The sequence below is a fragment of the Manduca sexta genome, chromosome 16 (genome assembly GCF_014839805.1).
Source record: "Manduca sexta isolate Smith_Timp_Sample1 chromosome 16, JHU_Msex_v1.0, whole genome shotgun sequence".
In the NCBI taxonomy this organism is placed as follows: Eukaryota; Metazoa; Arthropoda; class Insecta; order Lepidoptera; family Sphingidae; genus Manduca; species Manduca sexta.
This window is the reverse complement of record NC_051130.1, coordinates 96,815-111,477: the sequence shown is the minus strand read 5'-3', so window position 1 is coordinate 111,477 and position 14,663 is coordinate 96,815. Positions and strand designations below refer to the sequence as shown.

Sequence of the window (14,663 nt, the reverse complement as noted above, 5' to 3'; positions counted from 1 at the left end):
ATTTGATGATTGTGGAAGTTTCTGGAAATATTATGTCATCGGCCCATCGATAGGAATATTAAAGGAATATCGTTTATGATTAAAATGTTAAAGAGTTTATGTGTAAAGATTGATTTTCAAATACTGAAATTGTTATGAGTGAATTTATTTATTTATTTATTTATTTAAATATAAGACACACCAACGATTTATCACAGAAAAATACAAATGAAGGATCCACAATATAAGGTACTTATTCTAGGTGACAAATCTTTACAGGTGTATACAACACATGTGTAATCGTGAAATATAAGAATTAAAAAGATATGTTCCTTACAAAAATATTTCATATCATATTTTATTAGTTTCGTCATTTTTACTCTATTTGTTTGGCATAAGAGAGTATCTAAAAAGTAGTATTACAGATAAAAATTTAATGATAGTAAAATATTAATTGTACTGCATGTATTTATTAGTTATATGTGAGAGTAAGTAAATGATTTTAGATATTATATTTGTATGAAAGCGGTGAAATAAGATTTCCAGAAACAATATTTGATTTGTATAAATAATGATAGGTTATTATTTTTGTATAAAAATTCCATTGTATGTCTGTGTAAGTACAATTCAACAAGTTTTTGTTCTGTTGATGGCGATTCGTCGTAGCGGTTGGTTCGAGGGTCCTCGAACATGTGGAGTCTTTTAGGTTTCCTTAGCGGTCATTTAGAAAAAAAAGAACGGGAGAAGGAAGCTACGCTGTGACTTCCCACGCCCTGTATAGTCTATGGTCATTATAATTTTTTTGTATATTTTGGAAAGGCAATTTGATATTCGTTTCGAGTGTGATAAGGATGAGTAAAAGACTCCATTTAAAACATAACAACGTACTCAGTAACACCCAAAGAATTTCGAAAGATCATGTTACACACCACCGAACGTTGGCAAATAAAAGATTTTAATTTATTTTTCTTTTCTTTTTGTTTTTCTTTTACGTTTCTTGCGGAGAGGGGGCGAGTTGTGTATATTTTTATTTTGTTTTTACAAATGTTCGATTCTATTATGTAGACGGCACTTATCCGGGTTTCCGGTGATTATGTTTTATTCTACTTTTTCCTTGACAACAACGGGTTACTCTAGACATAATGAGGGTGGTATAATACGTCGCCAAAGTTAATGGAAAAAGCGAAGAAAATACCAAAAAAATGCATGTCCCGTTATCGATACTCGGTGTAAATAAAATCTACCAAAATGGTAGAGTTTTTTTAAAGCTTGCAATTCGGACAGCCGTGTAGTATAGTCACTAGCTTAGGCCGACGCTCACCGACGGTACCGGCCATGGCACGGCAGACCAGTTCATTTATGATTTATCCATTTTAGCATTTATATTTCGTTCTGCTTATTAATAACAATTACTGGATTTATGTTTTATAGCTTTTGCCCGCGGCTCCGCCCGCGTTTTAAAGTTTTTCAGGCTAAAGTTTTCCGATATAAAGGTAGTAGTTTCCCGGGAGCCCGATGTTCTTCCCAGGGTCTAAAACTGTCTCCATACCAAATTTCATCTTAATACGTTAGGTAGTTTTTGAGTTTAACACGTTCAGGCAGACAGATGCAGTGGGGACTTTGTTTTATAATATATTTTTTAGAACTTTTTAAGAGGAACAATCCCGTCATACATCATTGTTGCATAACTTTAAACTTTTGTTGAGTTTCAGAACGCGATATTAGATCCTCCAACGCGCACGCGAATTTGAACTTTATGCAGCGGTAATAAATTACAAATTGACTCTCCATTTTATTTAGAAAACGTTTGTATGGGAAATAGAAAAATGCTGTTTTGAGGATTTTCCCGGCAATTATTCGAATTTTTCTCACCTTTTAAATCTTCCCTAGACCTCCACGAATAATTCAAGACCAAGATAAGATAAATCCGTTCAGCCGTTCTCGAGTTTTAGCGAGACTAACGAACAGCAATTCATTTTTATATATATAGATTATGCGCCGCAAAAATATGAAATATGAATGCTAAGTGTATTACCATAAGGTTTCAATTAATTCGACATAAGGCACTGTTCTGTCGTGCACCGCCACGTCCCCGAGCGTCAGGCAGAACGCGCGCACGCTAGCGCCGCCTCCGAACAATAACTACTTGTACGCGCCCGCGGCAGTCACTCCGCGGGCAGCATAGGCGATAGGTTACGATGTAAACTAATATAACACTGTGTTTATGGATATTATCCTATTGTTATCTCTTTCTTAGGCGCTGTTGTTTGATTCTCGTCGGGGCGCGTGGTCTGGTTTTCGTTGTTTGAATTTATAGGTTAGACAGCCGGTGATCAGTGTACCCTGTTCGGAACTAGTGCGCCATTTTATATATGTGTATTTAATGGGCTCCATTCCGTCTACGTGGGCATATCCGTCTTTTTGCAATTACGGGCGTTCTAATCGAAGGACAGTTTTAATATCGGTATAGGTAAAAAAAATAAAATACCACCAATTTACTCATCGAGCTATCTAAGGCGTCTTTCGATTAGAACGCTTTTAATTAGGAAAAGACTGATTCGCCCTCGTAGACGGAATAGGGTCTCCTGACTATACATTAATTGACATGCTTTTGAGCTTCAGTTGCGTGTGTGGGTGTTTTTCTTGTCAAATGTGTGCAAGCGTATTTCTTTTTACTGTCTGTCGCACTACCCATAAGTCACCCGAATCTTGTATGAGATTTCTTATTCATAGTTTGTGTTTGACATTGTCTTGTCTGGTTTTATGATTAACTGATTTAAATTGGAAGGTCCGAAGGAAGTCGATTACGTGTATTTCTATTAATAAATACTATATGTTTATTCTTTGAAATAAGAATTAAACATATACAGAAATTGTAATACAGTTGTTATTTTTAGATTTAATTTAATTAAATGAAAGGACCACGCGCTCCGACGACCATTGTCTGTTATAAAGTAATGTGTATCTTTCATGGTGTCGAAACCTTTGACTTTATATGTGTATTAACATTCACTGAACGAGTAATAATACAGGTTGATGTAAGCTTAAGTGGTAGTGACGGTGCGCGGAACAATGAACCTTAACCACCCAACCCTACCCACTCCAAGCTTGAACCCTCAGTTGTGTGTCAGTATTACTGTGTGCCGCGCGCCCTAGCTTAGTATAGCATTGGCTCGGCCCTTCGGACCGGTCGTGTAAGGAGTTTGTAGCGTTTTTAGGATGAGGTATTTAGGCGATCCCCGATGTATCATGAATGTAGAGGTCGAATTATTGCCGGCTTTGACGGGTATTTTGGGTATATACACTTCATAACGGATTAGAGTAATATGTACTGTAGGATAACCAGCTAAAACTAATGTGAACGATGGGTCGTGTAACTATAATCGTTCACTATTACGTTTATCGCTTCTCTCACTTTGTAAAGTACTTTACAGCTGGTAAGAAAGTAAATTTGAATTTTCACTTAATCATTTTTATTTTATGAACTCAAAATACTCGTCGAAAGACCCGACAAAAATGATTTAAAACAATTGTTGTAATTTGAATATAATTTAAAAATATATATTACGCAAAGTCGATGTTGTGCTATTAGATATTTTAAACACTGCTTTTTGTATATGCAACGAACTATAGAAGACGTATTTTGTCTTTAACATAACTGTCTCTGTGAAACAGTTAATTTCGCGCAAGTTTTCACATGGAACATGGCTTAGGCTGGTATGAGTTGGACTGCATGCGCGCAATCGCTGGACGAAGCTAGCTGCAGTTGGACCGTCAGCTGTCACCGTTGGCAACGCAGTACCATGATGACATCCGAATGCAAGTGTCAGCTGCATTTGTTCGTGTTGCCAGCGTTCATGCAGTCTAACTGACAGCGTTTTATTAAGCCAAGTTCCAGCCGTATTATTTTTGATAAATTTACATAATTTCAGATCTGTACGTTCTAATTAAAATTTACTGTTTAACATGTCTTAGTTTGCACACTTTTAGACCACATTTCTAAGCAAAATGGCAAGAACAGAATTATAAAAAAAAAAAACAATTGTTTTGCATTAATAGCCAAAACTAAACAAATGTGTATTAAGTATATACGCTTCTGGTTGTTTTAATTCACGCTAAATCAATTATGAAGAGTACAATAACTCATATCACTTACTTCCAGCGGGACGTAGAGGATTGTTCTAAAGGTACAATAATTATCTTGTAAATCATTGAAACTTGTGATTTAGCGTCGTATGTAGATATTTCTATGAATTAGGCCTTTATTACTCAACATGTGAGTTGTATCAGATGTGTTGAGCAAAGTGAACTATTTGCTTCTTTATATTTGGAAGGAGAGGGCGTCGGCAAGTCGGTTGAATGAAAAGGCAATAAATTGTTTTGAATGATGTCGGCGCCCGAAGTGTTTCCTCGACTCTGGTTAAAGTTAGTCCACATATCGCTTAAGCTTAGATTGGGACGCGTTTCTTTGCATTACTATAAGCCGACGACTGCATTTTTTACTCAAAACATAAAGTATTAATTTTAAATATATTTAATTAAATCTACCTATATCAAAATGTCAAACTTGTTTATATGTTGTTTACTGCACTCTAGTGAAATATAGAAAGTTTAGGTAACAATTGAAAATAAAAAAAAAATGTTTTTATGAAGTTTGTATTTAATATATGTACGACCAAGTAATCGGTACTCTGAGGTTGGGATGGTGGATTAGATGGTAGATGCACTACGACCACCTAAGTATCTTATTTTGACGCTGTTTTGTTGCGATTCTTGTGCAGCGACGGAAGAAAATTAAATCTTTAGCTGGTAACACTGACGCGGCCGCTTTTCAGTCGCGGCTCACTATTGGTTCAAAATATTGGAAACGTAGAAAAATTAATTAAGAGTTCAATATACTTCAAAATACTTTTGTGGCTGAAAAGTGGCCCAAATTTTTTTTATTGTCAGATGGCTATACGATTGCGATTTATAACCTCGCAGAGTGTAAACTTTCTTGAGGGGAATTACTAAACTGTGGGGTTTTAAAACGCGATCGTCGTGCACTGGAATGCATTTTTGTTGAATTTTAATACTTATAACCAGGTAGGTCGGACGTCTGTCCGTGCATACGTCATTATCAGCTGTTATAATGTACTTATCCTCTATGAAAAAAAAACTATGATATTGTATTAATATGAGAAACAAAGAATTCCTGAATTAAACAAAGGAAAAATATTTAAAAATATCACTTGTTTTATTTGTGCACTGCATAAATCGTAGTTGTCATTCAAATGATGTGAAAGGTCAACACTTAACTCTTGGTCTCTCGTGGCTCGCCGGCGAGCCAAGACAGCTACATGACATTTGCGTGTGTCACGGGATTATAACCTTATATACTACATAATAAGGTTATTTTTCCGTCACACGCGTAGCTGTCAATGTTTGGCGGCAAACATTCAGCTACCTGTACATATTTGAAAATAAAATTTTGACAAGTCATGACAGTTATCTCTAGGGTAAATGTGTAGGTAATAAATATAAAACAAAAATAAGAAATTCAGATATAATTCGTAAACATCTTATCAGAAAATAAAATTGAAAATTCAAACAATAACGTCATTTGGTATTTGTTGCAAGTAATAGTCTAAGATCCCGCTGCAGAATTAGTGCACTCATCGAGTATATATGTTAAAAACTACATTCTTACACATATTTATGCTTAGAAGAATATATATCTATTATCTACTAGGTTGCCTATTAAAACTTGGCCGCTAATATTTTTAATTAAATTGTTGTTAATTGATTTTTCTGAAAACATTTCACTCATTTGTTTTTCAAATAAAATATCGTCCACTTCATGACAATACACATAAAGGCTTAAAAACCACGGTTGCCGTTGCGCACTTGGCCGCACCTCTCCGCAGCCAGGTGTAAGCAGGTATGACTATGATACATTTGGGGCGTTCCACGTGAAGCGGGCACGAAAAAAAACTCGATGTCTCAGATTTTCGTAATATTTGATTATGTTATACCTGTATATGTCCTCGATCCAGATACAAAATATTATTAAAGTATAAAGCCTGGTTAGCGAGTAAAAGGACTTTGAAGTTGTGACTGGCCGGCTGGTATACGCCACTTTGAATCAATTATCAAGTTTTTAAATGTTACAATAAAATAAAAAAAGAAATGAAAAAAATACTTCATTTAATGAGCATTTTTATTGTATTTTTGGAAATTGAAAAATGGTTTTTTTTTCTTTGAAAAAAATGTGTTTGAAAGTTTCAAACTTGAATTTCACAAAGTTGGCATATTTATATATTTTTATTTTTTTTTCTAAAAATAGCTACTATTGTATAGATAATCCCTGCGAAGTTTCATAATGGGCTGAGAAGTAGTTTAGGAGCTAGACCGATTACGTAAGTAGTAAAAACTTTCAATTAAACTAAATACTTTCGATCAGACTATTTTATCATGTTTTGCATCGCTCTAACGATTCAATTACATCTGATTATAATATTAAAAAACATATTTATATTACTGACGGTGCACAACAACATTTCTTCTAAGCATAAATATGTGTAAGAATGTAGTTTTTAACATATACTTACTCGATGAGTGCACTAATTCTGCAGCGAGATCTCGTACTATAAGACATAAAAAAAATATCTTTTAAAATAAAAGTACGTATCATAATTTCATATTTACAAATAGCTAACATTTGAGGTAAACATCACTACTAACAATCTTGACGTGCAAAAATAGGTACATTTTAAATAAGTTGTATATCCCAATATGTACACAACTACACACACAAACACATAGCAGCCCTTACTAAACTAGAACTGAGATATTGACTGAGTAAGCCCGGAATATAATTCCTAAACTCTAGCTGAATAGTTGACTTATGTTTTTGAGCGGATCAATCACATTTTTTTACGTTAAATCTATTTTTAGGAATGTAGGTGATAGTATAGTTTATTGCTCTTCAACACAAGCTTTATTATTATTAAGATCTTTATAGATGAAATAAGTATAAATTGAACAAGTATTTACAGGGCTGATTTTTTTGTCATCTTAGAATTTACGAGTAGGAATTTAAGCAAACGTATTAAAAATTGCATGTTTAAAATTGTTCATTTCTTATATATTCAGTTCATTTAAATATCTGATGATTTAGAAACAAGTGTCACAATTCTCTCGTGGCATCATATTTACAGATTTTGTTTCGTACATCCCGTCATGCCCTAGTGGTTGCTAAATGATGTTACAACACTCCCCACCGTATATAGTCGCTGATGATTCCATTGAGTCTCTCCGGGAAGAGGTCGCTAGTGTTGTTCATCACGAAGCTGGACATGTCCATCTCGTCGTTAAGTTTTGGGGCGTTATTTTCGTCAATGGTCACTATTGGTAGCACGAACACGGCAAGGCTCAGCCCGAATGGAAGTTTCTGGAAAAAAATTGAAGGTAAGTCGCTCGAACCCGTTCTAGTACCAACACGATCTGAGACTGATAAATTCGGGCAGAGAGATTTAATCTGGTAGGTATCATGTAATTCTTGATGCTAAACCCTCTTTTTCGGTTTTTGTGCCGTCCAATATACAATGGTACTAAGTAGAGTTCTAAGATTATATAGAGCGGGCATTGGGAAGATTCTCATACAAAAAATTTGCGCTCAATCTATGGTTACTTAATCTACCGTGAAATAACAAAAAAGCAACATAAAATACCAAATATTTCTTCAATATTTTTAACCCGTGACCTCAGCGCCATAGTTGTACTGCTTGTGCGTGCTACGCCACCGAAACAATCAACAGGTAATTAACTTTGAATAAAGCCCTAACCCCAGCAAAACGACACTCTAACAAGTCACTCTAATAATAGTAAATATAGAGCTAAGAAACAAAACGGCTATTCGAAATTTACAATAGATACATATTAATACAGAAAGAGCATTGAACGTTATATTTATTCTGCAATGTTATCTTTAAGTAATTATGATGTTGTTTTGAGTAATTACATACTTAATTGAAAATGCCACTATACTTAATTGTTGATTCCGTGCTTCTCCTAAAGTTCACCTTATTTTAATGAATCATTGAATGATGATTTAAATTGCTCCAGGCCCAGTCATTTGTTCGGGGAACGCACTTCATGTTTTAATCTACCAATTTAATGTTTTTTCACGCGCTTACATATATTACAGCTAATGCATGCAATAGTGAACAACAGTATTTATTTACACAAGTTTATTTATGTATGAAAGGAGTTTAAGTTTAATGTTGACACTATCTATCAGGGGTCGTTTTGATAACAGGGTGATAAAGATAAATAGTCTCAATACAGATGCCATTTTAAAACGAATACTTAAGTGATTCATAAAAATATTGTCATAGTCACTAATAATACAGAGTGCTTTTAATGGCATCCGAAGTAGAAATTAGTCAGGTCGGCACAATTGGTACCGCACTGTATGGTGGAGAGACAATGGGACTTCGGTAATGAAATTAGACCCAGGTACAAATAAGCAAACATATAACTTCTAATATATTTAACAAGATACGTAAATACTTTATTTTAGGTTATAGTTTGCATGCGTTATATCTTAATTAAGGTTTAATTTAGATTCACTTTGTAAGGCAGGTTATCAAACATCGCCCTGTGGAATGGGGGCGTTTGGAGAATTCCACCACGGTATCCCCTGCCTGTCGTAAGAGGCGACTAATAGGGGCCACGAAGGGGGTCGTCGGCGGGCAGCGGGGGGCTGCGGTCGCAGACTAGACACTTCAACGTCAGAGGAAACCCGCAGCCGTCCCTAATGCGCCGAAAAGGGCCACTGCGGAGTTTTAGCTGGTAGGCCGTGCATAGGTTAAGTTGTATATAGGGTTAGGGACTCGGCCCGGCGGTCGCCCGAAGGTCACCATCAAATCTGGGCGGCTCAACGCCGGGCCGTAAGGCACGGTTACCCCAGCATAACCGCTCAGTCGCCCCCCACGAAGGGCGGTAGTAATAAGGCTCTTTAACCGCGAAACCAAAAAAAAAGGTTCTCAAACATGTAAGACCGGTGAAACCAACATAACCATTCCACTCAACCTCCAAGTATGTCCACTGCCGAGGGGTACTCATCTCTGGTCGGTCGACGTTCTGTTGGACCTCACTCCACTCCCCATCAGGTGCAGGGGGGTCTCTTTGCCGTGTACGTATAAAATAAGTGAAATTTGGTATGTGGATAGTTTGGACCTGCAGAACGGACCGCCCACTGGAAAGCCTTCAGCGCCCACAAAGGGGCGTTATCGTCAACGTTGAGAAAAACTGCCTTAAATTCTATTCGTCTTTTGATGAACAGTTATTCAACGGTATCTTATAAAAACTCTACTTACAGTTTTGTATTCAATTTCAAAGTCCTCCCTCGAATAAATCTCATCAGGATTGAGGTCCAGTCTTTTCATGGCGAGACTGAGCTCCGTGTAGTAGTGGTCCAGCAGCTGGTCGTAGTACTGCGCGCGGAACTGCTCGTCGGTGCTCGAGAATATAAAGTACAACAGGTCGATGACCGGGGACCCTCCCCTAATGGTCTGGTAGTCAACAATCCTAACGTGCGTGCGGCCTCTCTGTAACCAATAACATTAAGTTTTTAAGATATCGTGATTACCTATACATATTAAAAAACAAAGTCTCCGTTTTTGTTTGTCTGTATGTTATCGAATTTCTCAAAATCTACTGATCGGATTTTTATACAATTTGGTATAGAGATAGTTTAAGACCCTGACAAGGTCCATTCTTTCCCGGGAAAACATATAGCGGTACTTTTGTCCTCCGGAAAAGTCCCTTCACGCAGGCAGAAGCCGCGTGCAAAAACTAGGTAATATTTAACATTGAGTCAGTTTAGAAGCATTTTTCTAAGTTTTACGGTACACCAGACGATGAATAGCTAACGCACACTGTTTTAAGGGTCTATTTCACGAGTTTTAAGTTAAATTTATTTGTCAGTTATCGTTAATAGCTAATGTAGATAGTACTTATTTGATTACCACTTATTTGGGAGCAGACATTCTACAGTATGACTAGTCTATACCTACATATTATGGTACGTTAATTGCAGGTACTGACTCTTGCGCCAACTTGGCACGTACAATATCTACTATTATTGATTGTTTCCTTTTACCCAGGAGGCTGAACGGTGAACTCTATTGAGGATTATATCGTTTATATTGTGTTGCATTTATAAACATATGATCTTATTGTTATAAAATTACTCATTGAATATAAATGATCCCCTATGTAAGTTTTATGCGTGTATCACGTCCCATAATCCCTAACGTATGTAATTCCCCAAAGTGTCAGGCAAAGATATACCTGGTAAGCACAAATATGGTTTGGAGTCTCTCCCTAAGCAATTCTTGTGTGCTCGGTTTCCACACTCAATGTACACCCGTGCAGGGGGCGACATTGTCGTGGCATAGTTAAGTATGAATACCTCATGGTCGTCAATTCACATTGAGGTCTTTGACGGCTCGCGAATATTTCCCGGTCTTCTTCCCTCCCAACTTTTCTCAAGGTCCATGCAGTCGCTAAGCCGGGAGAACCCGGTGCCGAATGCGGGTCCGATACAAAACACAAAATGCCGAGATTTTTTGTGTCCCCATGCGATGGGGGAAGAGCGAGAGCGTAGACATAAATAAGTTTTTCGGTATGGACTACATTTAAAATTATTATTTACGAATTAAGTAAATAGAACTAGATAGAGATATTTGGGAGGTCGTGAATGGGAATCTGGGGTGGGCTATGATTCTAGAATGGCATTGAAAGCATCTCCGTCTACTGATAAAGGTATCAGTAGAATCAGAAATTCTCCAATGTTTCGCTTTAGGTTTTCTAGATCAAAAGAATCTAGAGCATCACGTTCGCAGCGGTTCACCGCAAGTAAGATATGTAAAACGCACAAACACATGACTTCTCACAATAAATTATTTACACTAGTTTATCATGCTGTTACTACGTGCTTTGACAAATAAATTTAAATAGTACAGCACAGATGGTATAAGAATCTAGGCCAAAAACAATAGAGAGTATTCCACGTTGATGGTGGGTAAGAACCTTAGGTAAGAACTATACAAAAGTATTAATTCAGCCCCGGATCTTGAATTTTTTGGAGGCGGGGCAAAATCTGGATAGTGCCGCCCCCGACCACCTATATTTTTACTTTTATCATGATCATCATCATCATTTCGCGCCCCGCGGGAAATAATTTGTATGTGTAATGTACTGGATGTCTCAGTAGTCAAAGTTGCCTTAATTATGAGTTGTGTATTCGTCTGCCAATTTTGAATCTGCCGCCCTCTAAATACGCCGCCCGGGGCACGGGCCCTTGCTTGCCCCCTAGATCCGGGGCTGTTTTCATTACGTCATTGATCTAATCCACGGAAAATCTATACTGCGGTAGCAGTTTCTTCTTAACGACGTCATTTAGTTCAAGCACAAGAAACGGCGAAATACTGGTTACAAATATTTATTAAAAATGTACTCTAAATATATTACGTCTCCGTTATGTCTTTGTAATCTCATTTCTTTATTATATTCTGTCAAGTATTGAGTCAATAGCCGGTTAAAAATATTGAAAAGTTTTTATCAATGTGAAGGCCAATCCGCTTCGACGAGATAAAGGTGCGCGTGCTGTTATTATAGTTGACCGATACTATAAGGTCAAAGACAATTGTCATGACTTCGTAATCGCCTACATGGAAGCCAATGAACCGCGGAACATACGGTGGCCGAAATTGCCACAAAGTCTAATCGGCCTTGTACTAAAAACCTAAACTAATATCAGGCCACTTATCCACTATTGCGTAGCTTAGATCGAAAATAATTTATATTCGCGATAATTTCAATAAATCAGCTACCCTTCTTAATGCTTTTCTTCAAAATAAAATTAGTATCTAAATGCAACTCACTTCGTCTATTTTCTCCATCAAATTGCTGACCCTGAAATCATTGTGTGTAAGTACGGGGCGGTGGAGAGGTTTGTTGTACATCTCAAACATATCAAGCTAAAGTTAACCAGGAATTTCTTCATCACTTCCTTATGGTCTATCGATGCCGCCGCGATCGCCTTGTCTGCTATGCTCTTAGACAGAACTTTCATTTTATCATCTTTGGTGGTAAATATAGCTTTCAATGGCTTACACGACTCTTCAAATTTTTTCGGATCCTCCGCACTATAAGCGAATCCTAAGGCGTGAAACTTCGCCAGTTCTGTGACAGCAGAGGCAGCAAACTCCCAGTTCAGCCCCTTCAGCCTATCACTTATTCGGAACCCTCTGGCGGTTAAATCTTCGATAACAATAACCTCTTCATATTTCGTTTCATTACAGCCATAAAACTCTGGTATTTCAAATCGGTGTTCATCGGGAATGTTGTGTTTATCTTCTAGGTCGCGGTATATCTTTTTAATTTTAGTGTAAAAATATTGCTCTGACTTAAATAGACTGTCTAGGCCTTGCGTACGAATTTTTCACCAAAACAGCGACTTTTGGCGAATAAATTGAGGTCAGGTTTGTCTTTGCCGCTAATGGTAACACCGAATAGTTGCGAGGTATAGTTAGCACCAGAGGTGACGATTGGATTTAATTTCGCGATCGGCTCGTCGTATTTCCTTTCGGTGATGATCTTGTTTACGAGCTCGGTGAGCACTCGCTCCGCGTGCGCCATGGTCTTTGCCGCGCGTCGCACTGGCGCTGGATCGTGCCGCTTGGGGTGTGTGATGTGTGCAATTTGTTCGAACATCGCGAATGTGTACTCGAGTTATGACTATAGTCACATTCAATCTTTGTCTTGAATTTTGTGTTACGTAGTCAACTATAATTTGTGTCATATGCAATCAAAAATAAATTGTTCCTGCTTTAATTGACACTTTAGCAAAATCATTTGTAGCGATAATTATGTCTGCGTTAATTGACTTTTTATAAACTTTATCGCTTGGGTGTATGGTCTGAGTGCCTCGTCGGGGCAGAGAAATAATGCCAAAACACTGAGCTCCAAATATAATTAACTTTTAATATATCGAACATTACAACATTACTAGCATAAAAAAACAGTAACAGCGTTTCCACCCCGGGAGAAAGTTACTAGACTGGTAGATGTACCCTGAACAGGTACTTACGTTCGATTTTAGAAGACGTTACATTCCTGGGTTCAGTTTAAGACTAGACATCATTTTTATAATTATTTTCCCAGGTTTGGTAGTTGCGTCACATGCATCGTGCTAAACTTGTTTTCATTACACAGCCAACCTAAGTACTTATAGGTACTAATTGCAGCTCTTTTCCCTTGGGGATGCAAATGGTATAGAGAATGTATTTTGTAAAATAAAATGGGCGGTGCATGCTTGTGATCGCCGATGAGCGTAATGATATAAATTTTAATAATATACGTGTTACATATTATAGGAACGATGAGTCGGCCTCTTTATCTAGAGTTAGCGTTTAAAAGCAGGTACTGGGTTAGACTCCCAAGTCGGAACAAATGAATGACTTTTTGTTTCACCTTTTACCCGAGTATATATTCTAATCCTGGTTGAACTAAGTCAAATAGTTTCGGCCATTATTGCGCTAGAAAAAGTGTGGGTCGGAAAAAAAAAATCATGACTTCCGCATAATATGAAAGCTTATCCTGGATCGCCACACACTCACGCGGGCTATGCAGGATTTACACTTTGTGTGCAGTGGTTTCTATCCAGACGGATACAAATATTCTATCATCAATTAAATTAGATTAGAGAGGTTTGGAGAGTATTTTGTTTTTTGATTTCGCAGAGAAAGTGCCTTATTACTACCGCCCAGCCGACTGAGCGGTTATGTTGTGTGTTTACGACCCAGCTTTGAGCTGCCCGGAAGATATGGAAATAGGGGAAGATAATCAATTAACTATATGTGCCTTCTTATAGGTATAGGAAACAAAATTACGTAGTCTCATTAAATTCAAGGTAAATTGTACAGTTCGTACTCTGTAGGCACTATCTATAAACTGCTTTTAATAAGGTGTCCGTTATCTGGTAGAAATTGTTTTCAAACTGACGGTTAAATAGAAGTTAGCGGGATCTATAAACTTTATGTATTATTATTATTCTACGGGAACTATCGTAAAATATGGGGAAATATCGTAATAGAATATTTTTTGTTCATTACTTACTAATATTTCCGTCATATTAATTCTAATACATGAAAACTGTTCAATTAAACAGGTTTAGGTTAGCCTTTAAATTTTAATAGAAGGGGTGAATGTAAAGAAATCGGAAAGATAATATGTCTCACGTGATATCATCGGTAATTGCGATGCGTGTGATTGAAAGAGATGAAGCGATACCTCCACTACGTGCCCATTCCTGCAGATTACAATAATTTAAATATTAATTAAATTATTGTAATAACTAATTCTGACTATGGTGAATTGACGGCTAGGCGAACGTATAGAATCCCACTAACGATTACCAAGTCTCAGTTAGCTAGACGCTGTCCGAGTTTCTCACTGCCTTATATCTACAATAAAATTATTAGAAACTGTGATATAAAAGGCAAAGTAACTTTGCTTGCAAAAAATTGTAAAAAATGGTTACTTCAACTGTCATATGTTGAAAAGCTGCTAGAGTAAGACCGAGCTCACTCTGGACACACACACTCTCTCTCACACACACACACACACACACA

General features: G+C 37.1%; 1 protein-coding gene across 1 annotated transcript; it reads right to left on the bottom strand.

Moving 5' to 3' along the window:
• Nucleotides 1-7,083: 7,083 nt before the first annotated feature.
• LOC119189504 lies at nt 7,084-12,021 on the bottom strand. Its single transcript, XM_037439399.1, has 3 exons — nt 11,913-12,021; nt 9,342-9,572; nt 7,084-7,411 (listed from the first exon to the last, which is right to left on the bottom strand). Exons 1-3 carry the CDS (start codon nt 12,000-12,002, stop codon nt 7,226-7,228), a joined length of 507 nt encoding a protein of 168 aa, XP_037295296.1. The 5' UTR covers nt 12,003-12,021; the 3' UTR covers nt 7,084-7,225.
• Nucleotides 12,022-14,663: the final 2,642 nt, after the last annotated feature.